At 44.6% G+C, this 23776-nt stretch overlaps 2 protein-coding genes across 2 annotated transcripts in view; both read left to right on the forward strand.

Moving 5' to 3' along the window:
• The first annotated feature begins 329 nt into the window (after positions 1-329).
• On the forward strand, positions 330-13929 carry stam2 (signal transducing adaptor molecule (SH3 domain and ITAM motif) 2). The gene is made up of 14 exons (XM_040148623.1): positions 330-486; positions 2133-2217; positions 2433-2508; positions 3541-3636; positions 3888-4034; positions 6976-7042; positions 7408-7606; positions 7881-7975; positions 8535-8617; positions 8709-8796; positions 8926-8980; positions 9242-9389; positions 11911-12071; positions 13613-13929. Exons 1-14 carry the CDS (start codon positions 447-449, stop codon positions 13830-13832), a joined length of 1560 nt encoding a protein of 519 aa, XP_040004557.1. The 5' UTR covers positions 330-446; the 3' UTR covers positions 13833-13929.
• Positions 13930-19773: 5844 nt separating this feature from the next.
• Positions 19774-23776, forward strand: part of cacnb4a (calcium channel, voltage-dependent, beta 4a subunit) — a 37670-nt gene continuing 33667 nt past the window's right edge. Inside the window, exons 1-2 of the mRNA XM_040149014.1 lie at positions 19774-19836; positions 23050-23133. Coding sequence (XP_040004948.1) covers positions 19774-19836; positions 23050-23133 — 147 coding nt within the window. The remainder of the gene's footprint in view (positions 19837-23049; positions 23134-23776) is intronic.

Below are 23776 nucleotides of genomic sequence, written 5' to 3' on the forward strand. Positions count from 1 at the left end.
GTAAAGTCACTTTTTTATTTTTCAAATCTAATGTGCTGAAGTAGCACCAACACTTTGTGACTGTACTGAACATTATGGGGGGTGTTCCTCCTTTCCCCACTAGATGTCAGTATTTGACACGTGCAAGCAGAGGTGTCATACTCAAATGCCTAGTATTGTGCGAATTATTTTTACGATTTTTTTGTTAACGTGTTGTACTTTCAATATATAAAAAAAGTATTCAAATTATTCAAAGCACTAAACGTGTTGAAAAATTAATTTGCCCGCTATACTCCGGCGTTTAAAAATACTGCTCAGGCATTACTGAAGGCAGCCAAGTGTCCGGAAAAGCAACTGGTGCGAGTTTAATGGACAAGGAAGAGATATTTGTTTAGGTTGAACGTTAGTCTACAGACCACACTTATTTTTCTTTCGTCAAATAGTGTGACTCTTTTAAAATCTTTAGCATGCCTTTGTTTGCCCAAAATCCATTTGACCAAGATGTTGGTAAGTGAAGCGGCGTTTCTTTGGTGTCTTTAGTGTGTCAGAGGTAGCTAACGCCAGGGCCAACAACACCTGGAGCTAACGTTAGCTTAGCTCCAGTTCCTTAGTGTATTCATCACAGACAGTATTTGGTAAGAACGACTTCCACAGGTCTCAGTCTGACTTTGTTAATGTGTAGCTCACAAGCTAACAGGTTGTCAACAACTTCTACTAAGTTTATCGCTCAGTTCATTTGCCAGGAAAAGCGACTGCTTGGTAACAAACTTTGAGGCTGATTCATATAAACCGTGACTGGCTAAAGTACACGATCACCTGATCTCGGATGAGGTCATTTGGATTTTTAGTTAGATTATTTGTAAGATTGGGGCAGAATTGAACGATTATTTTAAATCTCAATTAATCGGATAGTCTATAAAATGTTTGTAAATGGCAAAAATCCTCATCGCAGTTTTCTTAAACATTCCAAACCCTGAAGATATTCAGTTTTACAATGATATGTAATGTTAATGATTTATCGATTAGAGGATTTGTCGTGTCGGTTTGTCTAATGTGATAGTTGTTTGAATATCCAAAGATTTTTGGACTGTTATGACAAGCAATTTAAAGATGTCACCCTGAGCTTCAAGTATTTGTGATGGGCCTTTTTCAGTGTTCTGAAAATCTATTGATCAAACAATTAAGTAAAAAAATAATATGCTGATTAATGGAACATGAATATAATCGTTAGTTTGCTGCCCTAATCAAAATTTTTGGCAGTTAATTTTCTGTCTATCAACTGTTTGATTAATCAACTAATTGCTTGGGCTCTACTGAAGACTCTTGGCTACTGTGAGTCACTTTGAGTAGAATGTGTTAGCATGGTCATTTGTGTTGTTGATATGTCTTTTCTCACAGTCCAGTCATGTAAATTGTATGCAAAGTTCCAGGTTCACCACCCTTATCTTCTTCTGCAACACCACAGTTCTTGTTTGACCAGACAACAGTGCCCTGTTTGGCTCTCTGAGGGTTACAGAGTCAGGATGATGAGTCTCATGACAGGGCTTACTATGAGCTGGAAATGTTTGAGTGATTTGCTGCTTAAATATTACAAAGAGAAACGTGGGTTACCGCACCTGACAAAAAGACGACCTCCACTACCATCATAAAAATGAATACACCTTTATAAAATATTGAACATCAAACATGAACTGAACATCAAACATTAACTTTTAGGAGGAAAAAAAAGATGTGCTTTTCAACAGAGAAAATCTCTTGCCATTTAATTAGTGTGGCTGTTGTTTAGCCTGGCACATAAAAAACTGATCATAAGTTAAAATTTTTTAATACTGGAATGGCTTACCATCTTGACTAAACAGTTCACTGGGGAAACCCTGCAAGTTCCCAGCATAAAATGTGAAATATAGCTGGCTCAGGATCCCTCCAAGATATTTTTTCAGCTTTAGGCTGACAGGCTTTGATACAACATCAAGCAGTTCTAAAGTTTGACAGTTCACGCTTGCCATTCATTACTATAACAATTGCCCACTGCGACCGGCATGTCTGCCCAAGAACACATTATGTTTGTAGACAAGCAGCAGCAGCAGCAGTGCCAGGGAAGATATTTTCTCACATGACCATATGTACTCTATCTATGTTTGATATATTTCCAGAGAAGGCAACCAGTGAAAACAACACAACAGATGACTGGGGCCTCATTATGGACATCTGTGATAAGATTGGAACGACATCCAATGGGTAAGCTGAAAAAAAAAGCGTTTTCCTTTTGAATTATACGAGCTCAGTAGCAGCTGAGCAGCACTGTGGTTCAGATGGCTGCTTATTTAAACACAGCACATTTGTATAAAACTTTGAATTTGAAAATACTCTGTGTATCTCAGAGTATCTCTGTGCTTGTTTTTTAGTAGTTTTTGTACAAGCAATGAATTCTATTTTGTTCTTTTCTGTTCCAGACCAAAGGACAGCGTGAGATCCATTATGAAGAGAGTCAACCACAAAGTGCCTCATGTTGCCATGCAGGCCCTGAATGTGAGTTTGTTACTATGCTTTAACCAAATTTACACACACCTTAGATAGACGTGCCATCAGGAAATCTACTGCACACTGCATAACATTGTCATATTCCAGTAACAGCCATCATCAGTAAAATCTGCTCTAAATCTTTTGCAATTTTACATCAAAAAGATATTTTGAAATAACATGCTCAAACTAAGAGTAGAAAAGAAGATGAGAATTAATTCACTTCCAAAGCAAAAATCTCTGGACCCAAGATCCAATCGATATTAAGTTCTTTAATGCATATGCTTCATAGATTGACCTTATTAAGTCAAAAATAATGCAATTACAAAACAAAATTGATGTCAAAGTGCTTCACAAAGCAACAGCCATAAATTAATCAAGTTAACAATAACCTCAAAATGTCACTCTTATTGTACAATTGTACCCAAAATTTAATTAACTAATGGGTCTCTACAGTAGCATGGTTATCTCAAAAAATGTCTATTTTTTTCATCTTTCTGCAGCAGATGTTCAAAATAAGCATTTAAAAACCAAAGCATACAAAGTCCCACCATGAACAAGAGAAAAAAGCAAATTAAAGTTCAATAGATTTGAGGAGGGTCAAACTCTTCTGTTCCATTTAGGCGTAAGAAGTAAGTGCTCACTAATGCAATTAAGCTGCAGTGGAGCTGTAACTGATCTAATATTCCCATTGTTAAAGCCAAACAGGAAGTGGTAGATTTTCATACATGTAGGATTTAACTCAGATGAGGAATATGAGAGTTTTTTTCTCTGTCTGAGTCATACTGTCACGTGCCCTGCTCTATTCTTAGATCTCTGCGTCACTCATTCAGACAATTAAAACCCTGTTGTGATCAAAACCATTTATAATGACAAAGGCTTCACTGGCCATTAATGTTTGCTTTGAATAATTCAGCAATGTGAGTTAATTGGTGCAAATATCTTGAAAAACCATTGGCTTTTTTTTTTTTTTTTTGCTGTAATGCAATATATACCAGCTGTTTAATCCCATTTTTACATTTACAACTTCTTCTCTTGCAGTTGCTTGGGGCTTGTGTGTCAAACTGTGGCAAAATATTCCACTTGGAAATCTGTTCAAGGGAGTTTGCCAGTGAAGTACGGAGTGTGCTGAGCAGGGTATTTTCTTACTGTTCTTATTTTGTAATCATACCCGTCTATCATCTCTTTGTACATTCTTTACCAGTTTCATTCTCTCATATGTATTCCCACACACTCTGAAGAAGGTTAACTGAAATGTCACCAATTGAATCATAATTATATTCCTACAGCCATTTAATCCTGTTATTGGGCAGCCATTAGTCTCCCTCTTGCATTAAAAAAAACAGTGGAGAGCATCACAGCTGTTTTTGTTTGCATGTCTCTTGCAGGCCCACCCTAAGGTGTGTGAAAAGCTAAAAGCTCTGATGGTGGAGTGGGCAGAAGACTTCCAGAAGGATCCGCAACTCAGCCTAATTGGCGCCACCATCAAGTCTCTGAAAGAGGAGGGCATCAGTTTCCCCTCCGCATCCTCACAGGTATGTTGACATAATACAGAATGAGAATGTCTGTCTGATTTTGAGAACGTACACAAAGCAAGGTGCAAGTCAAATGTTATCTTGACTTTTATATACAGTCTAACATTTAGTCATGTACAATAAACAACAAAAAATACACTATTACAAGACATCATTACAACCATTTTGTAACATTGTTTTAACATAGTACAGTGATTAATTTTAAACCAATCATTGGATTATAAATTTTTCAGTAAAAAAATTCATATTCCACATTCTTTGAACCTAATTTTTCACAACACAGCCCAAACTTTTTTCTAAGTAAATCAGTGGTCAACAACACATCATCACTGAAGTTTGTATCTTTCTCAAAAAAGTCCACTCCAGTTCACAAAACTGTCTTCAAATCTGGTTGCCCATTTAACACTCAGGCTTAAAGTGCCCAACTTTGAAACTAATCCAAGATGTCCGTTAAAACGTCTTGAACACCCCTTACATACACAACAAAACAAGCCAGTAGTAAATACTAATTTGCTGAATTGCAGTTTGGTTGTTTGCCATAGTGGTTGTTGGCAAGGAAAGCCTTTTAGCCACAGCAAGACTTAGCAGCATTTTTTTTCATATCCAGTTGCTTTGTAAGAGTTTGTCTCATTTATTGGAACCTGCACACTTTGCACATCACCCAACAGATGTGATGTGTCAGCAGCCATCACTCCACAGTCCTCCTATGGAGTTGCAGTCCATATACCACAATATCAAAATAAGTGTGTGTGGATACTTTTTGTCTAGCTCGAAGCTGTTGTTATGGCTGTGGTTTCACTGCAGACCAGTGTCTTGCAAGTGTGACGGTTCAGGTTGAGTGGAGGTCGTCTGTCTGCGTTTGTATGGCAAGGGCTTACGGTGGAATTTCCTCTTCACATATCTCACATAATTCTGTGGATATGTGTGTCTGTTCCTTGGAATCAGGACTTCTATGATCGTAATGGACAGAGCTGCCGTCTGGTTTCTTTTCTTGGTTTCATGTCTGTGTGATTTATTATGTAACAACCTTTTATGTGTCGAGGGTTGAAGTGGACTTTGCTCTCACGTTGTCGTAAAGCAGCTGACTTACAATTGTATCATCTGTGGTATAGTAATGGTCCCTCTGTGGCTGACAGCATTTGTTCTGTGTGTTTACGGAGGGCTTTGCTTCTTTAGATGTTGAATGGTCTGAGTTTGTCACGCCACTTTCAAAAGTATATGAGTGGAAAGACAAGATCTGTGTGTTAATCCGGCTAAACAACAGGGAGAGCAGGTTTTGATGCAAGTGGAGAGGATTGGGGCTCATGGTCAGAATCTTAAGTACAGTTATACTCTAGATCGGCATGATAAGTGAACACTCATTAAATCTAGATAAATACAGTAAATGGCCAGTTTTTTTTTTTTTTGTTTTTTTTTTTAGTTTTTTTTTTAAGGTACACTTGTAAAATCTAATGCAATCTAATACAACAGCTCGGGCATAAATTCTACCTTTACAAAGTTATTACTACTCAGTTTTGATTGACACTGTCAAAGAGTTATTGATTTAACTATGTTTATTGGTTAGATTGTCATTTGCATTGGTGTTGCACTGCACTGCATTATATTGATTGGATTGCATTAGTTTTAGCAGGTGTGTCTGAGAAAGTGGCCCCTGAATGTATATCGCTCTGGACAAATAATGTGCAATACCAGACATAAATGTACAACACGTAGTACAACTGATGAATTTGATCGCTTTCCATCTGTTTACAGTATAAACAGACAACTCAGAACATGGAATTTAATTTGCTCTCTCATCCTTACTGTGTCGCCACTGGCTGTGCAGCGTTTGGCTGTGGTGACGTGTTCCATATTCTGTTGTGGGGAGGGCTGGGAAACCTGCTTTAATGGAGCGCGGGTGGCACATGAGGCAGCAGGTATGACATTTAATCTGTATCAGCTCATGAGCAAACGACAGCAGGTAGTGTGACTCAAGCTGTGGCAATACTTCCTAGTATTTACCTTTAACTATCAATCATACTGTACTTGTAGGTCATTTTTTTTCCTACAGTATATTAATATACTTTTATGTATATATGTATTTTAGTTTTTAAGCAAATCAATTTGTACAAATACGGACAAAGTTGCTTTAAAAACCTGATTCACTCACACCTGCCTCCTCAAACCTGTTACCTATAGCCTTACTTATCCTCCTCATCAAATGTAATATAAAATTGTGTGTATTTTTTTGGTGCTCTTTACCAGCGGGCTCAAGGCACTTGCGACTGATACATTTGGACACTGTGCACAAACATATAATTAATATTTTCAACTAGTAGTAATATCCCTCGACTCTCTAGACTTTCCCTTGGTTATTTTTCAGCCACAATACCATCAATGCTTAATCAAACACCGGTTCTTGTGTCATATTGCCATGTTAGGAGGATCCTAAAGTGAAAGAATTCCCAGTAAATGACAGCCTGCATTCGAGACCCTGTAAATCTGCCCCTGGATGATAGATTTTCTGTATATTGTACGAGGACCAGCCTTTGTAATACTTTCTGTTTTTACCAACTGACAGTATTACGCATTACTCCACGCTTTGTGAATATGTGGGTGTCAAGAGTTGTTGTTTAGCACTGGCAACAGTGTCCAGTTGACCTGTTTTGTCCGCTTTGACCTCATTGTCATGTCAGAGGGCTGCCTCAGGTCACCTTGGACAAAAAGTAATGAGACAGGTGTGTTGAGGGTTTCTGTCTGAAGGCTAGAGCCACATTTCTGACCAACATGTAGTCCCCAGCATGAACTGCAGATGGCATTCCAGTCACTGGAAATCAGTTTTTCACTTTTAGTCTTAAGTGCTTCACTCTAACTCTCTCCTATATGTATACAGACACACAGAGACACACACACACACACACACACACAGAGATGTGACCTTATCTTTCTAAATTGCCCACAGGGGTCTACCACAAAGGTCAGCACACCTGCTGCAAGCAAAGCATTGGATGATGACGACCTGGCCAAAGGTAAAGTGAGATGCCGTGATTCAACTCTACACACACCTTTATCAGCTTTATCAAATCATAATTTTCTACAACAAATACATATTTTCCAACTATTGTGTTATTTTTGAGGTTTATTATTTTCTCCTTTTTATAAATAGTATACCATTGTAAATTGATTATCAACTAGATTTCACATTGCCATGCATCAGAAGTTTTGTTGCCTTTTATCACTCTATTGAGAAATGTTTATACTCTTAAAATAAAAAAAATAAATATAAGTGACGAATGCTGTCTCATATGTGTTGGACATTTGACAAATACGCTCTTCTCCTTTCCACTTCTCTTCCGTTGTCTCTTCTTCTCATCCAAACCTCTGCCTCCTCCAGCCATCGAGCTGTCCTTGCAGGAGCAGAAGCAGCAGGCAGAGACACGGCCCCCGACCGTGACCTCCGACCCCGCAAACTACACCAATGGTGGAGGGGGGCAGGAGGTCCGGAAGGTGCGTGCGCTGTATGACTTCGAAGCGGCTGAAGATAATGAGTTGACCTTCAAAGCTGGAGAACTTATTCTGGTTTTGGATGACAGGTACAGTTTCATAACACGTCCAATCTGTTCCATAAATAAAGCCAAGAGCGCTCGTAGATTTTTAATATCATGAAAAAACTGTAAAACCCATTTAATATCTGACTTTAGGAGAGCAGTCGCAGACACCATAAATTAAAAATTCATTTTTATTTAATCCAACATTTCATATTGCGATGGCTCTGATCGGTGTGAACCTTAGCCAGGGGCTCAGTGTGGCTCACTCTTTGAAGCTCATGCATTGATGTTTATTCCTGTTTCATGGTTTTGTTCACAGTGATCCAAACTGGTGGAAAGGAGAGAACCACAGAGGGGTGGGTCTTTTCCCCTCCAACTTTGTCACAACCAATCTGAACGCTGAACCAGAGACAGGTAGGTATTTTTATGCCTCTGCGCTGGAGACAGCCGCGACCGGAGGCATTATGTTTTTAGGTTGTCTGCCCGTCCGTCCCATTCCTGTGAATGCGATTTATCAGGAACACCTGGAGGGAATTTCATTACCTCTGGCACAAACGTCCACTTGGACTCGAGGATGATCTGATTAGAGTTTGGTGGTCAGAGTTAAAGGTCACTGTGACCTCGCAAAACCCGTTTTTGGCCATAACTGAAGAATTCAGATGCTAATTATGATAAAATACATTTAATACATTGTATTAAATGCCTTCAAAGTCTTCACTACATATGAGTTTGGACAGACATGACAAACTGCACCACTACTGGTTGGCGGAGGCATAATCTACAACCGCGAGGCAGTGATTCTAGTCACAGAATCTGAAAATGAACACTTAAGGCCCTTCAGCTTCACATTCTCTGGTTTTTCGAACCTACGTTTTGTACCTTTTAGAATACTCTACGCTCTTCAGCTGTTTGATTTCAACTGGAGGAAATTAGTTTCAGAGCTGCTGATCGAACTCAACCTTTTCCTCTACAGTGGTTCATGTGGAAAAGTCAGCCAGTCCTGAAGAGACGAGCCTGGAAACCAAAGTTGAGCCTGAGCCCGTCTTCATAGATGAGGTACTACTCCTCAGTGGGCTCACATATTTACAAACCCAAATCATCTCTCAATTCAACTGCCAACCCCAAACCTGCTCTCTCCGTTCTGCAGGGGAAGATGGACAGAACGCTGGCACTGCTGCAGAACGCAGATCCTGCAGATCCAGCTCCTGACTCCCCAGAGCTGATCCAGCTGGAGGGTATAAAACCTTAATGCTAGTTTAAATCTAGCCGCTCTGCCGGTGACAACTGCAGTCGGTCTGAGCTACACCGTGGTTTTCTAACTGTTTCTGTGAACCCTCCCTAACTGTAAATATTTGACTGAACAGGTGCATGTGAACAGATGAATCCCATGATTGATGAGAAGCTGGAGGAGATTGACAGGTACTGTGTCATATATGTGAACTACTTAGGTTTATCAAAATTATTATTATTAGTTTGTTAAATTCCCAGCTAGTTGTCTTAGATTATCTAACACCCATTTCAGCTACTTTAAGATAAAGGTAGCGATGATTGTACCTTGCCTGTCGAGACTTCACAAGACCATGCTTGAGGAGCTTCAGTCGGAAAAGCTGTGTACCGCTAGGACTGCTCTACAAATGAAAATATATCCCTGTCCATTACATTTCTCTCCCTGTGTTGCAGGAAACACTCCGAGTTGTCAGAGTTAAATGTGAAAGTTTTGGAGGCTCTGGAGCTTTACAACAAGCTCATGAACGAGGCTCCGTTCTACTCGTCCTACTCCAAGATGCAGCCGCAGTATGCACCATCTGGCTCAGCTGTGGCCATGCAGGTCAGACAAAAATGTACTAAAGTTGGCCTCCGTGCTGCCCGAAATCTCACCTTAACAATGATTTAATCTTTGTTATTCTAAATATTTTATTCTTGCAGCTTTGCACTGTGCCGAAAGATTCACTGTCTCAAAGGACATTAAAACTAAAAGCCTGTGAATCAATAAATAATCTTCAAATCTCTGCCTTGTTAGACTGGGTTTCCAGAGGCAGGCTCACTGAATAATAGTGTTTACACTTAGTAATAACTAAACAAGACAAGAGTTGGTGTAAGACACTAAGGTAAGGATTTTGGTTTGGATTTGAAGAGCTCCAAAGAGTTAGTGTCGTTAGTAGCGAGATGAATGTGGTTTAAGAGTGATGCAGCTGAGGGTTGGGAAAGTGTTGCTTCTAAGTTAACTGAACCGCAGGAACTGTAGGTAATTACGTCCCCAGTCTAAATGACAGGTCACTTACGCACATGATGGTGAACTGAGGCTTGCAAATGAACGTGCTTAATTTCTCTTTAGGATTAATACGTTGAATTCAGACCTGCTTGGGCAACGAAACAAATCATCCGGGACTCTTGTTGGTGTGATGTAGTCCTTTTTTTTCTCCGTCCTGTAAAACATGCTGAATCAATAAAAAGTAGCAGCTAAGTCATATATAATTTTAGGAATGGATTCAGTCAAATGTTGGCCAACGGTTTAGAAATGGAAAAGCTGGATTTTCTGTGTTAAAGAGGAGATGTTTGTTTGACAGTCTGTGTGTTAACTACCAGCACAGCCACCCACAATTACTTTGCATAATTGAGTGTCAGCACTGTTTAGACTCCCACTCTTGTCTGTTGATTCTATTGATCTGTTGATGTGATGATTTTTTTTTGTTTTTTTTCATGGGGATGAAAGAGGACACATGACTCAAAGCAGTCACGTGATTATACGTTAGTTTTTATTCTCATGTTTTTTTTTCTTACACCCTACACTCAGGTATGTCGCATTTGTCCTGTGAAGTAGTTGATTTTGCTTCTTGGACTCGTTCTGATAGCTTGACATTTAGTCGGCCTTTTTTTCCTCCCTGGAGTCGAGGGCTGCCTTGGTTTTCCTGGCAGTGGCTGTTTTCTCTAATGACTGATGTCACTGTCTCTCCCCTGAGATTTAGAAAAATGTCCACTTCACTGGGCAGGCACTCACCAGAGTGCTGCTTTTTTTTTTTTCCTTCATCATTTTTTATTTTTGCAGAGCGCAGTAAAAATGACTCAGGTTGTTCCTGCACCTGCAGCAAAAAAGATTCTGTTGCGTATGAGCACTTAAAATTACAAAAATACAATCCTGATACTATTCATGTTGATATTAACCTCCAAAGCAGCTATTCTGCCCTGTTTCATCGTTTGAATGCATGAAAAATAACACAGCAGCACTACTTCTCGTACACCTAATTCATCTAAGAATGTTTAATGTCTCTTATTGTATATCTAACTCCCAGTAGCCAGACATTTTTATGGAGACCAAACATTCAGCGACGGACTTGTCTTTTATTAGTGTTGCTAGGGTCAACCTAGGGAAAGAGGTAGATGATACTAACTTTCTGAGAAAATGGAAAGAAACACTCTGGATTTTTATACTCAGAAACTCGCATCTGAAAGGGTTGAATGAAAATTTGGACATGGGAGTATTTATAATAGTTTAATTTTATGCTTTGGTACTTATTATGTACAGTAGGGCTGTAACTTTTACTAAGAGCTTAAAGGAATAGTTTAACATTCGGGAAATACACTTATTTGCTTTCTTGCCAAGAGTTAGACAGATAGAACTGTCACGTCTGTGTGTTTAAATATGAAGCTTCGGCCAGCAACCATTAGCTTAGCTTAGCATAAAGAAGGGACACAGTGCAAAATAGCTACCCTTGCTCTGTCCAAAGGTAACAAAATGTGCCCACCAGCACATTACATGTTTTTTGTTTAACCCAAACAAAAACAAACTGTAAAACGGCACGTTTTTTGTTTTACAACACGTTCTAGACTGTTTCTTGGATGGGTACAGTGACTTCTCTCTGGAGTCTGAAGTCACTGCATCCAGCCAAGAAATAGCTCCAGGCATAAAATCTAGTAAGCGCTTTCCCCAGAATGTCAAACTATTGCTTTAAATGCAATGTATTTCTGTGTGGCGTGACTGACTGTTTGCTTGGTAGTTTTTAGTGTATGTAACTTTTGTTTTGACAAGTCTGTGTTGGAGATGCAGCGTCCTCTAGAGGCTGGCTATTTATGTGTCTAGTCCTCATTAGATATTTGCTAAAAGTCTAAGCCATCGTGTGGTGTATATAATATACATAATATGCTGTGTTTTTATCTTTTCCTTAAAACACTCTTAATAATGTTAAGTTATTTTTGACGCTTCTTTCCCTTGTTGCTAGAGCAGTCAGTAGACCGGTGAAGAATTGACAGCACACTCTTCCCACACCTTTTGAATGAGGACGAAGTGTGTTACAAGGATTTCCGTTGCATTTATTAAAGCCTATCTGCCCCTCTCCCTCTTGTCTGCCCAGGGCTACCTTGGACCAGCCGGTGCTCCCTACCTGAGTTCGGCGATGCCCCAGGTTCCTGCTGCACATCCTTACAGTCTGCCCAGCGACCAGCCGGGACCACTTCATTCACTGCCCCCCAATGTCTCAGCCAACAGCCAAGCTGCCCAGCCTCCTTACATGAGGTAAGAAAAACAGACCCCGCCACCGAAAACAAGATCTGTAAGGCTGTCGGAGTAGGAACTCTGCAGAGACACTCCGAAGACAAATATTGACAAGGGTCATGTCATATGACTAATAAAGGTGGCTCAACATCTTTGGCATTAACAAGCTACTACTTTTGAGTAATGGGTAGATAACAGGACAGATGAGCGCTGGTTATGTCAGTGGAATACACTGTTGCTCAGTAGGGGCTTTCGCTTTGTAATGTTACAAGGTTTTTATGAAATTATGTTTTTACTACTGCGTGTTTGTTTTTTCTCCGATAGGTTAGAAGGTTGAGGTCCGTGGTAAAAATGGTTAGCGACATTGATCATGTATTAAGTTGCCATTTTGGAGAAAAACCTGTGACAAAGAAAGTAAACTGGAAGCGGTTTTCCAAACGGGATTAACAGAAAGTTGTTTTTGTCTGACTATTCATGATAATAATAGTGTATGTTTTGTTGTTTTTGGAGGGAATGGCTTCATGTAAATCAATTTTACATGCAGGAAATCACAACTAACATAATAACCCCACTTCTTGAACAGTGATATGGAAAATAAATACTGGTATGCAGCCAGTATACCCAGTGACTGTTACCACTGGATAATAAGTTATAGAGGGTCAGCCTGTATTTAACATGCAAGAAATAATTAAAAAGTGATCCCCGTTGCTGTAAACAATTTAGTCCTACAAAAGCCTAACACAGCTTTCCTTTTATGAACATTTGCTTTCTCTGCTTCTCTGCCTATTCAGATTTTTTTTTTTTTTCACAAACACCAAAAGTAGCTTTTTTTGTCACTTATCCAAAAAGGATACAAGCAGGTAAGTAGCAAAAAAGGATGGATGATTGGTGTACAAGTACCTTGCTTGTCAACACTGATTTGGGCTGATCCTCATCATATTTATTCCTGGAGTGTGTTCCAGAGGAAGTCACAGCATCCTCAAGCTGGATGTAGCTTTAAATCTAATACAGATTGTATTAGGGATGGGTGGTATGGATGAAATTAGTATCATAATGTTACTTTGAATAATTGTACCACATTATGGCCAATGTCTGCAAAAGTTGTTCACTGCAATGAAATCTGTTCAGCTGTTGTGTCAGAAAAAAACTTGTCATGTGAAAAACAAAAACATTTAACTCATTTAGTTTGTTTTTAACCACAACTAGCTTGATGTCATTCATTTGAACAACACCTTTGTAAATGATAACGAGAGATATCATCACAGGAGTGTTTCACTAATACATAATAGATGATTGAGCCATTCCCAGCCCTGGGTTTCGTTGTATGGCTGCATTATTTGCATTGTTTATGATTTTGAATATAATACCTTTTGTCATAGTATGTCAATGTACCAAAGATTTATTTGGACTCGAGAAATTTTAAAAGATCTTGAAATCGACGAGGGTCTACTTCATATTTTATTTGCTACATGCAAATGATGAGACAATAATTTTCACATATTGAGACTCAGTTTCCGTATTTTCTGTTGGTACTAAGTGGCAAATTTGTATTAACTTCACAGCAGTGGTATGAACACTCAGTACATGAACCAGGCTGCCGGAGCTTCTTACCCAGCCCAGGCGGGCGTGGCCATGGACATATCGACCTATCACAACTCTAGCATGCCTCCCGTGTCCTATCCTGTGGCTGCTCCCCCTCACCAGGCTCCGCAGCTGCAGCACCAGCACCAGCAGCAGCAGCAGCAGCAGCAGGCAGCGTATTATCAACAGCCTCTGCTGTGAAACTCCAACTGACAGCAGACCTGAGATGAACACATACTTCAGATATTTCATTTGCTAGCTGTGTGTTCATTTAGCTTACCTTGTGCGTGCGTGTGTGCGTGCGTGCGTGCGTGTGTGTGATAACTGCCTTAGGATCATTCCTTTGGCCTTTTTTTTTTTTTTTTGTGCCTGTCAAGCTGAACTGAACACACCCCAGGAAAGCTGAAATAACTAAATATGTGTGTATATAACACAGGTCTGCTGTGCAACAGAGTTAGGACTCGGCTACTGTATGTGACGCTAAACATGGCACTAGGGGTGTTCTCCTGTCCTCTACTTCTTTTTCCTGGTTGACCGAAAGCGGCACTGGTTTTTCACAAACATCACAGGTCAACAGAAGAAAAGTTTGGGTTTGCTCATCTGTGCGGTCAGTGAGCCATTATTGTCCAGTTTCTGGAAATTAGCAGTTCAGGATCTGTAGTTCAACACAATGCTACTCCCATCTGAGAGTCCACGCAACATATTCATTGTCTGAAGTGGCAACAGAGGGTCAGGCCATGTCTACACTAATGTAGAAAAATGTGACAAAATGCTAATTTTTTTCTCTCTGGCCTTTTGTTCACACTACCTTGTTTACACTGGCTGTGAAAGACGCACGTTAGCCACAGCTGCGCTCCCCTGTCATTGTCGACACTGGACACTCTCGGCCACAGTGCTGCTGTGCACTAGAAGTGTTTTGTAGGCCCATATAGCCTAACGCAAGATCAGTGTAATTACACACACAAGTTGTGAATAATATAGACTAAGATATCCCTTGAGTTGCAGCTCTGCAAGTAAAACTTGAGCCTTTAGTTGAGCCTTTGCACATGGCTTGTTTAGACAGTTGTATTCATCAAAACTGAAGTAAATCTGTTCTGTCAGGTGCTTGTGAGACAGATGACCGTAAAACACGGCCGAAACGTGTCCGGTATAGACGGCCTGCAAGCCGACAGAAATGCAACTTTTCGAAAGGGTTTTTTTTTTTCTTCCCAAGGTCAGTAAGATTGGAAACACCAGATTCACATTGTATTGTGGACCGGGATAACTCAGCTGTTTCACAATGAATAGCCATCAGTGTCCACGGACACAGATGATATGCCAGTGCGCTAGCGTGTGTGTTTGGAAAACCATTTGACATCTCAGTGGCATTTGCAAATGGATCTGCATTAATGTGAACGTGGCCTAAACGTTTAGTTGTTCTCTTGGTTTTTAATTACCATCTTGTTTTTAAATACGTAGGGAAATTCATCTGACGACAGGTACAGTTTATTCTGACCATCTCTTTGTCCTTTAGTGCTGTTTGCACCGAACGATTGATTGAATCGTTTCTGGGCTGATGTTTCTGCAAGGCCAGCACTTATTACATCTGTGGGACAGGTCGCCGGCGCTTGCGGTGTGCGGTTATTTATTAATTTTTTTTTTTTTCTTCCTTCCTCACCAGCATTCACGACAGTAGCTGATCTGTTATGTTAACAGTTATATTTGTTCAAACATTGCATAAACCCACCGCCTTGCAATGCACTCCGGGGTGGCATTTGGAATATTTAAGACGACGTTTTGTGTGTGTGTGTGTTTGTGCACATGTACGTTTTTTTTTTTGGCGTGTGTGTATGTGTCCGAGGGCTTACTCGGCTTACTAAAATGACACTGATTTTTTTTTTTTTTTTTTTTTTGGGTAAGGATCATCAGAGTTTAGGGTGAACTGAGAAAAAGTTGGTTGGATCTCTCTCTGTGTGTTTATTAATCTGCTGAAATGATGCGTCTGTTCATGACTGTTATTGTCAGTACCTTCCTGCCTTTTATCTTCATCCCTGGGGTCTCCTCCATTTAGCAGAACCCATTAGGAGTCCATGTTTTATGCAAATGCACAATACTGAGAGGTTTCATGTCTATATACTTAAATTCAAAATGCTCAATGACGTTGCCTGTACTTTGATTTATATATATATATATATATATATATATATTGCGACATCCCACATTTGTAATGTACATGGTTGCAGAATGTGTAATGATTGTTCCTACTTCCTGTCTGCTTTTACTTTTAATTTCCAGGTGAAATGTAAATGGAACAAAGTTTTGAAAAAATCATTTGTTGTTGTTACTATGATGAAAGAGAAGTGAGACCTCGTGGGTTTTTTTGGGTTTTTTTTTTTTTTTTTGTTTTAACCTGCTGTTGCTATTTCTTCAAATTTTGTGTTAAAATTAAGGAGCAGCTTTCATAGAATCTACAATCCTGTTGCAGTAGCTCCGCCGTCATAATTTTAGCCAGAACTGTCAATATTTCCCTTAAGCGCCTGATATTAAAGGCACTGTATATTAGATGTAAAATACCTGGTTTTGTCAGTTACATTGACATTGCACCTTAGCTTTGTAAACAGTTATTTACCACTGGATGCCTTGTTTTTCTGTAGAAATCAAAGAATGACATGCATACAACTTTGGTGGGTAACTTCAGTCTCAGAATCCGCTGGATATGTATAATTCTGTGTATTTAAAATATTCCAGGTAAAGTTCTTTTATCCAGAATTTTAAAACTGCTTTTGTAACAGAGCAACATATAAATATTCTTTGAAATAAAAAAAAAAGTCCTGTGTTGAGGAGTGGTAGTTTGTTTTTGTTGTTTGTTTTTTTTCCCTACGTTTTCTTTGGCTGCCTTGAAGTAATTACATTTATACAATTAAGAGGCACATGATTAAAATAGTGACTGTCCTCCTAATTAGCTTCTCCTATTCCCTGCACTCATGACCAGCTGTGTATGATGAATAAGCCAACAGTATGATCCATCACCCAGAGGACACGGTTCGTTCCTCTTATGGTTTCTGCTCCTTAATTTTCTTAAATTTTTTTAAAAACTGTTCCCTGTAATTAAATTGCTCAAGGCCAGGCACCTACACCCCCAGTCCTGCAGCGGGGTTGCCTGAAAACAGCACAGCTGGTAGCGCGGTCTGCTGAGGAGGACTGAGGGGATTTTATCACCTGTCGTTTGTCCTGGTGAGTTTGCTGAGATCAGATTGTTTTTAAGTGAAGAATACAGGCACTAAATCAGCCCTAACTGATTGCGTTGGGCTACAAATGTATATGAAATACTATTAAAATATTTTGTGTATATTAAAATATGTTCTATTTACCATAAAGATAATTCAAAGTTACCAGTGATTGAATTCTTTTAACATTCATACCAATCCTCTTTTTCAGGTATTTCTTTGTATTTTTTTTTTTCTTTTTTAAAAATCTGGCCTACAGTTATTGTAGTGGGATGGTATTCAGTGTTTTAGGAGGGTTGCTGGGTTGTTGTTGTTGTGTTTGTTTGTTTGTTTTCATACAGAGAATGAATGGGCCTGAACTCTGGAGCCGAATTCGAGGTCACGCTGGAACGGTGAGGAAGAGTTTACGCTGCCTTCAAGGGCTCCTCGTAAAGTCCAACTTCCAATATCGGAAACGTTTACACAAAAATTTTGACCGTTTTAATCATAAATACAAAAATAGGTAGGGCTGCTATTAATGTGCTGAATTTTAGGCCTAATGATATTACATTTGAATAATCCTTTCTTTCATCATTCCTCTATACTTGTTTGTACCAGTACACGATCACTTGGTGCTAGTGGTTGCGAGCTTCTGGTTTTACTAAAATTATTTACATAAATAACACAAGACCTTTGATAGGGTTGAGTCCACAATCTACATAAAAAAAATAAATCAAACCCGTTAATCTGTCACCAGTTCTGTTTTTGGCAGTCTGCACAACTTGGGTGCCACTAACTTCTGTGCACATTTTTTTACTTGAGAAATATGAGTTGCGTAAAAATAAAGAGATTTATTTATCATTTATTTACATTACTTTTTTACAGCAGTGTAAACAGCTAGTGAAAAATACAGGGACATTTTTAACATGGCAAATTTAGGCCAAAAGAAGTCAAAGAACAAGGATATAAAATAAAAACAGTATATGTGTATTACAGTCTTAATGGAACATAAGTAGCCTTAGTAGTTAAGAAAATTGATATGGAACAGGGGACATGAATTGAAATAATCTGGAAGGTGGGAATGTGGAAGTAGACACTGTAAAGGATAAACTTGAGGACAAACTCAAGTTTAGTGTAAAATGACATGTATGTGGGCTATTTACGTCTACATATGCTTTATTGATATTTGTGAATGATTGTGTTTAAGTATATTTCCACGTATAGATTCGTGGCCTACGGCATTTCGGTCAAACGAACTGATACTATCTGCTCACTAAGTAAACACTCTGATTTTTCCGTTTTGTCGGTCGTACGTGCGCGTCCGGGTGCAGCGCTGGCATCCCGAAGTCCCGCGTTGTCCCTGAACGCAGCACCACCCCAGCCCCGTGCGATGGGACCGGAGGGGGGAGGGTCGGTATCTGTAGTCCCGCCGATCCGCGGGCTTCATCTGTGCGCGTCTGCCGCAGAGGTAGGACACATCCTCAGCGGTGAACGGAGCCGAGCAGCCCGGTACCACATTCATTTCTTTTTCTCTCTTTTGTGTTTTTTTGTTTGTTTGTTTTCATACAGAGAATGAATGGGCCTGAACTCTGGAGCCAAATTCGAGGTCACGCTGGAACGGTGAGGAAGAGTTTACGCTGCCTTCAAGGGCTCCTCGTAAAGTCCAACTTCCAATATCGGAAACGTTTACACAAAAATGTTGACCGTTTTAATCATAAATACAAAAATAGGTAGGGCTGCTATTAATGTGCTGAATTTTAGGCCTAATGATATTACATTTGAATAATCCTTTCTTTCATCATTCCTCTATACTTGTTTGTACCAGTACACGATCACTTGGTGCTAGTTGGTTTTACTAAAATTATTTACATAAATAACACAAGACCTTTGATAGGCCGGTCTTCCTTTGCTCTCTACCTTAATGTCCCATCCTTGAGAAAATTCAGAAAAACTGGGTTTAGTCCACAATCTACATTAAAAAGTCCTGCAGCGGGGTTAATCTGTTGGCAGTCTGCACAACTTGGGTGCCACTAAATTCTGTGCACATTTTTTTACTTGAGAAATATGAGTTGCGTAAAAATAAAGAGATTTATTTATCATTTATTTACGTGATTTTTTTGCAGCAGTGACAACAGCTAGTGAAAGATACAGGGACATTTTTAACCTGGCAAATTTAGGCCAAACGAAATCAAAGAACAAGGATATAAAAAAAAAAAACAGTATATGTGTAATAGAGTCTTAATGGAACATAAGTAGCCGTAGTAGTTAAGAAAATGGATATGGAACAGGGGACATGAATTGAAATAATCTGGAAGGTGGGAATGTGGAAGTAAATAGACACTGTAAAGGATAAACTTGAGGACAAACTCAAGTTTAGTGTAAAATGACATGTATGTGGGCTATTTACGTCTACATATGCTTTATTGATATGTGTGAATGATTGTGTTTAAGTATATTTCCACGTATAGATTCGTGGCCTACGGCATTTCGGTCAAACGAACTGATACTATCTGCTCACTAAGTAAACACTCTGATTTTTCCGTTTTGTCGGTCGTACGTGCGCGTCCGGGTGCAGCGCTGGCATCCCGAAGTCCCGCGTTGTCCCTGAACGCAGCACCACCCCAGCCCCGTGCGATGGGACCGGAGGGGGGAGGGTCGGTATCTGTAGTCCCGCCGATCCGCGGGCTTCATCTGTGCGCGTCTGCCGCAGAGGTAGGACACATCCTCAGCGGTGAACGGAGCCGAGCAGCCCGGTACCACATTCATTTCTTTTTCTCTCTTTTGTGTTTTTTTGTTTGTTTGTTTTTTTCTTTTTTTCTTTTTCTCTCTTCTGTTGTCGTGATCCGGAGGAAAAGCTGGAGCCGGCGGTTCGCTGTCCGCCGCCACCGGAGCAGCGGCAGTTCCAGTGGGGCGGCACGGAGCGCCAGCCTCCGCCCTGGACCGATGAACTGGCCGAGATGTCCCGGCACATCTACACCCGACACGGGCTAGGAGACGGGCTGCAGAAGCCCGCGTTCCAGGTAGGAAAATAAAAAAAAAAAATCATTTGAGACGGCGGGCGTTCTCGCCTCTCCTCTTCTCCTGCCCAATGATGCAAGAACACCAAGCCCTCAAACATCCCATCGAAAAACATGAATAGAAATATGACTCCCAACAGGAACCTATCGTGGCCATTGTGGGAGAGCAACACCTTCGCTCCCGATATTAACACGCAACAGTGGAAATTGATTCTAAACGCTGAGCGCCGATCCACGGGGACAGCGCCGAACTTAATCACACTGCTCTCGGTTTAACCGACGCTGCGTTTTGCCATCACTCCCAGCGAGGCCCCCCCCCCCGGGGTGCCGTCGCTCGGGCCCGGGGGCGGTGCGGCGAGCGTTTGACTGATCCCGGGGAGAGATGAAATTGCGTGCTTAATTATTAAACATCCTCTGATGGAACTCCGCTCGTGATGTATGGGGTGGCCCTGGCCGTGGCCGTGGCCGTGGCCGTGGCCGTGGCCGTGGCCGTGGCCGTGGCCGTGGCCGTGGCCGTGGCCGTGGCCGTGGCCGTGGCCGTGGCCGTGGCCGTGGCCGTGGCCGTGGCCGTGGCCGTGGCCGTGGCCGTGGCCGTGGCCGTGGCCGTGGCCGTGGCCGTGGCCGTGGCCGTGGCCGTGGCCGTGGCCGTGGCCGTGGCCGTGGCCGTGGCCGTGGCCGTGGCCGTGGCCGTGGCCGTGGCCGTGGCCGTGGCCGTGGCCGTGGCCGTGGCCGTGGCCGTGGCCGTGGCCGTGGCCGTGGCCGTGGCCGTGGCCGTGGCCGTGGCCGTGGCCGTGGCCGTGGCCGTGGCCGTGGCCGTGGCCGTGGCCGTGGCCGTGGCCGTGGCCGTGGCCGTGGCCGTGGCCGTGGCCGTGGCCGTGGCCGTGGCCGTGGCCGTGGCCGTGGCCGTGGCCGTGGCCGTGGCCGTGGCCGTGGCCGTGGCCGTGGCCGTGGCCGTGGCCGTGGCCGTGGCCGTGGCCGTGGCCGTGGCCGTGGCCGTGGCCGTGGCCGTGGCCGTGGCCGTGGCCGTGGCCGTGGCCGTGGCCGTGGCCGTGGCCGTGGCCGTGGCCGTGGCCGTGGCCGTGGCCGTGGCCGTGGCCGTGGCCGTGGCCGTGGCCGTGGCCGTGGCCGTGGCCGTGGCCGTGGCCGTGGCCGTGGCCGTGGCCGTGGCCGTGGCCGTGGCCGTGGCCGTGGCCGTGGCCGTGGCCGTGGCCGTGGCCGTGGCCGTGGCCGTGGCCGTGGCCGTGGCCGTGGCCGTGGCCGTGGCCGTGGCCGTGGCCGTGGCCGTGGCCGTGGCCGTGGCCGTGGCCGTGGCCGTGGCCGTGGCCGTGGCCGTGGCCGTGGCCGTGGCCGTGGCCGTGGCCGTGGCCGTGGCCGTGGCCGTGGCCGTGGCCGTGGCCGTGGCCGTGGCCGTGGCCGTGGCCGTGGCCGTGGCCGTGGCCGTGGCCGTGGCCGTGGCCGTGGCCGTGGCCGTGGCCGTGGCCGTGGCCGTGGCCGTGGCCGTGGCCGTGGCCGTGGCCGTGGCCGTGGCCGTGGCCGTGGCCGTGGCCGTGGCCGTGGCCGTGGCCGTGGCCGTGGCCGTGGCCGTGGCCGTGGCCGTGGCCGTGGCCGTGGCCGTGGCCGTGGCCGTGGCCGTGGCCGTGGCCGTGGCCGTGGCCGTGGCCGTGGCCGTGGCCGTGGCCGTGGCCGTGGCCGTGGCCGTGGCCGTGGCCGTGGCCGTGGCCGTGGCCGTGGCCGTGGCCGTGGCCGTGGCCGTGGCCGTGGCCGTGGCCGTGGCCGTGGCCGTGGCCGTGGCCGTGGCCGTGGCCGTGGCCGTGGCCGTGGCCGTGGCCGTGGCCGTGGCCGTGGCCGTGGCCGTGGCCGTGGCCGTGGCCGTGGCCGTGGCCGTGGCCGTGGCCGTGGCCGTGGCCGTGGCCGTGGCCGTGGCCGTGGCCGTGGCCGTGGCCGTGGCCGTGGCCGTGGCCGTGGCCGTGGCCGTGGCCGTGGCCGTGGCCGTGGCCGTGGCCGTGGCCGTGGCCGTGGCCGTGGCCGTGGCCGTGGCCGTGGCCGTGGCCGTGGCCGTGGCCGTGGCCGTGGCCGTGGCCGTGGCCGTGGCCGTGGCCGTGGCCGTGGCCGTGGCCGTGGCCGTGGCCGTGGCCGTGGCCGTGGCCGTGGCCGTGGCCGTGGCCGTGGCCGTGGCCGTGGCCGTGGCCGTGGCCGTGGCCGTGGCCGTGGCCGTGGCCGTGGCCGTGGCCGTGGCCGTGGCCGTGGCCGTGGCCGTGGCCGTGGCCGTGGCCGTGGCCGTGGCCGTGGCCGTGGCCGTGGCCGTGGCCGTGGCCGTGGCCGTTGCATAAATACAAATACAAAGACACAGGTCAACGAGTTGGAGGGGGGAAAAAAACAGACTGAAATGAAGCGCTGATATGTTTTCAATACGTTGTACAGCGATAGTGCGTCGTAATGAAGCGCAAAAGTAGCCGGTGTCTCGACCTTTGGCTTTGGGAGCGTTGGTCGGACAGAACAGCGGCGTCACCTCGGGCGCCTCAGGAGACCGTGACGGGGCCTTCGTCGCAGTTTTATGGAACAAACAATGAATGGATTATCCGGTAAAAATAATCAGCAGATTGATTGTTGGGGGGCGGGGGGGTGAACGAGGTTGCATCCCTCCATGAATGAAAAGAATAAAAGCAGTGTGGAGTTGCAGTCAGTCAGTTGGAGGGTCGGAAGCATCGGCTTCACCCCCCAGGTCGCCCTCCGGGGGTCACGGGAGGGCAGGATGCCCCGCACACACAGTGTTAGAAAAAGCCGAGAGGCCATTTCTCAAATTTCACCCCCCCCCCCCTCCCTTGCATATCAGATGAAGTGTTGCCGCACTGGCCCCTGTCAAGCACCGAAACAAATCGGCTACGCGTGAAATTAGGTCAGGAAAAAAAAAAAAAAAAAAAGAAGCGGATCCGTGGGGGCCGGCAGTGTTCGTGCAAAAGAATTTCGGAATGGATTTTCCGCAGTGGCAGTCCGGTAAAGCGGTGACACATTGACTTCACATAATCAGGTCATCACAGAGGGACAAGAGGCGGCTGGAAAGAGCCGGAGTCCGGTCAACCCGGGGCGGGGGGGGGCTGGATGCTGGTTGTAATGGAGTTGCTGGAGGGAAGGTGCCCTTGAGTGCGGGTGGGAAGAGAGTTAGAGAAAGTGAAAGAGGGGATTTAACGCCTGTTTTGTGTTCTTTGACCTCCCCAGGCGAGCAGAGGAACGTACTCCAGGCGCAGCCGACTGAAGAGGTCCGACGGCAGCACCACCTCCACCAGCTTCATCCTCAGACAGGTAAGGACGTGCATCAGCGGCCCCGGTTTCGCGACGCGCCTGCGGGCGAACCGGCCGTCGGCTCGATGGGAGCCTGACCGACGCTGAGGCTGATGTCGACCTGAGACTTCCGAGAAATCCTCTAACGATATATCGGCCAATGTGCGTTTTTAACATAAAAACATCCAACGTGAAAGATCATTTCTGATGAGTGTTCGTTGAATATTGGAGAAACCTGCTGAGCGGGACTTCTAACAGTTGAGCAATAAACTTGGTCCTTGATCGCAAAACGATTTACACGTGAATCTGCTTCCAAAATGGAAATTTGGGAGATTTGACTGAGTCCCAGCACTGCGATTCGTTCGCGCTCACTGCCCCCCCTCGCATGTCTGCGATCGGCTCGAGGCGACCAGCTGCACGGGTCGCTCGGCGTCCCGCCCACGTGCAGCCGCGGCTGATCCGAGTCCAGTCTTGACGGTGTGAGGCCGAGCCTGACGGGCTGCGCCTGCCGCGTCCGGACGTGGCCTCCACACGGACCCCTAAAGCGCTTTTCCCGATTGGGGCAACATGGCGCCTCCCTCAGGACAAAACTTCAAGCTCTCTTCCGCACCAGTGGCAAGAATCTAAAAAAAAAAACCCCAAACCAACAGCGATGCCTCTACAT

The sequence above is a fragment of the Xiphias gladius genome, chromosome 16 (genome assembly GCF_016859285.1).
Source record: "Xiphias gladius isolate SHS-SW01 ecotype Sanya breed wild chromosome 16, ASM1685928v1, whole genome shotgun sequence".
In the NCBI taxonomy this organism is placed as follows: Eukaryota; Metazoa; Chordata; class Actinopteri; order Istiophoriformes; family Xiphiidae; genus Xiphias; species Xiphias gladius.

Bases quoted from the DNA above. Each gene is read 5' to 3' on its own strand.
- stam2 (XM_040148623.1), top strand. From the start codon at position 447: ATGCCTTTGTTTGCCCAAAATCCATTTGACCAAGATGTTG. The intron at 2,218-2,432 runs GTAAGCTGAAAA...TTTCTGTTCCAG, and splicing joins ATTGGAACGACATCCAATGG to ACCAAAGGACAGCGTGAGAT. The intron at 4,035-6,975 runs GTATGTTGACAT...AATTGCCCACAG, and splicing joins TCCCCTCCGCATCCTCACAG to GGGTCTACCACAAAGGTCAG.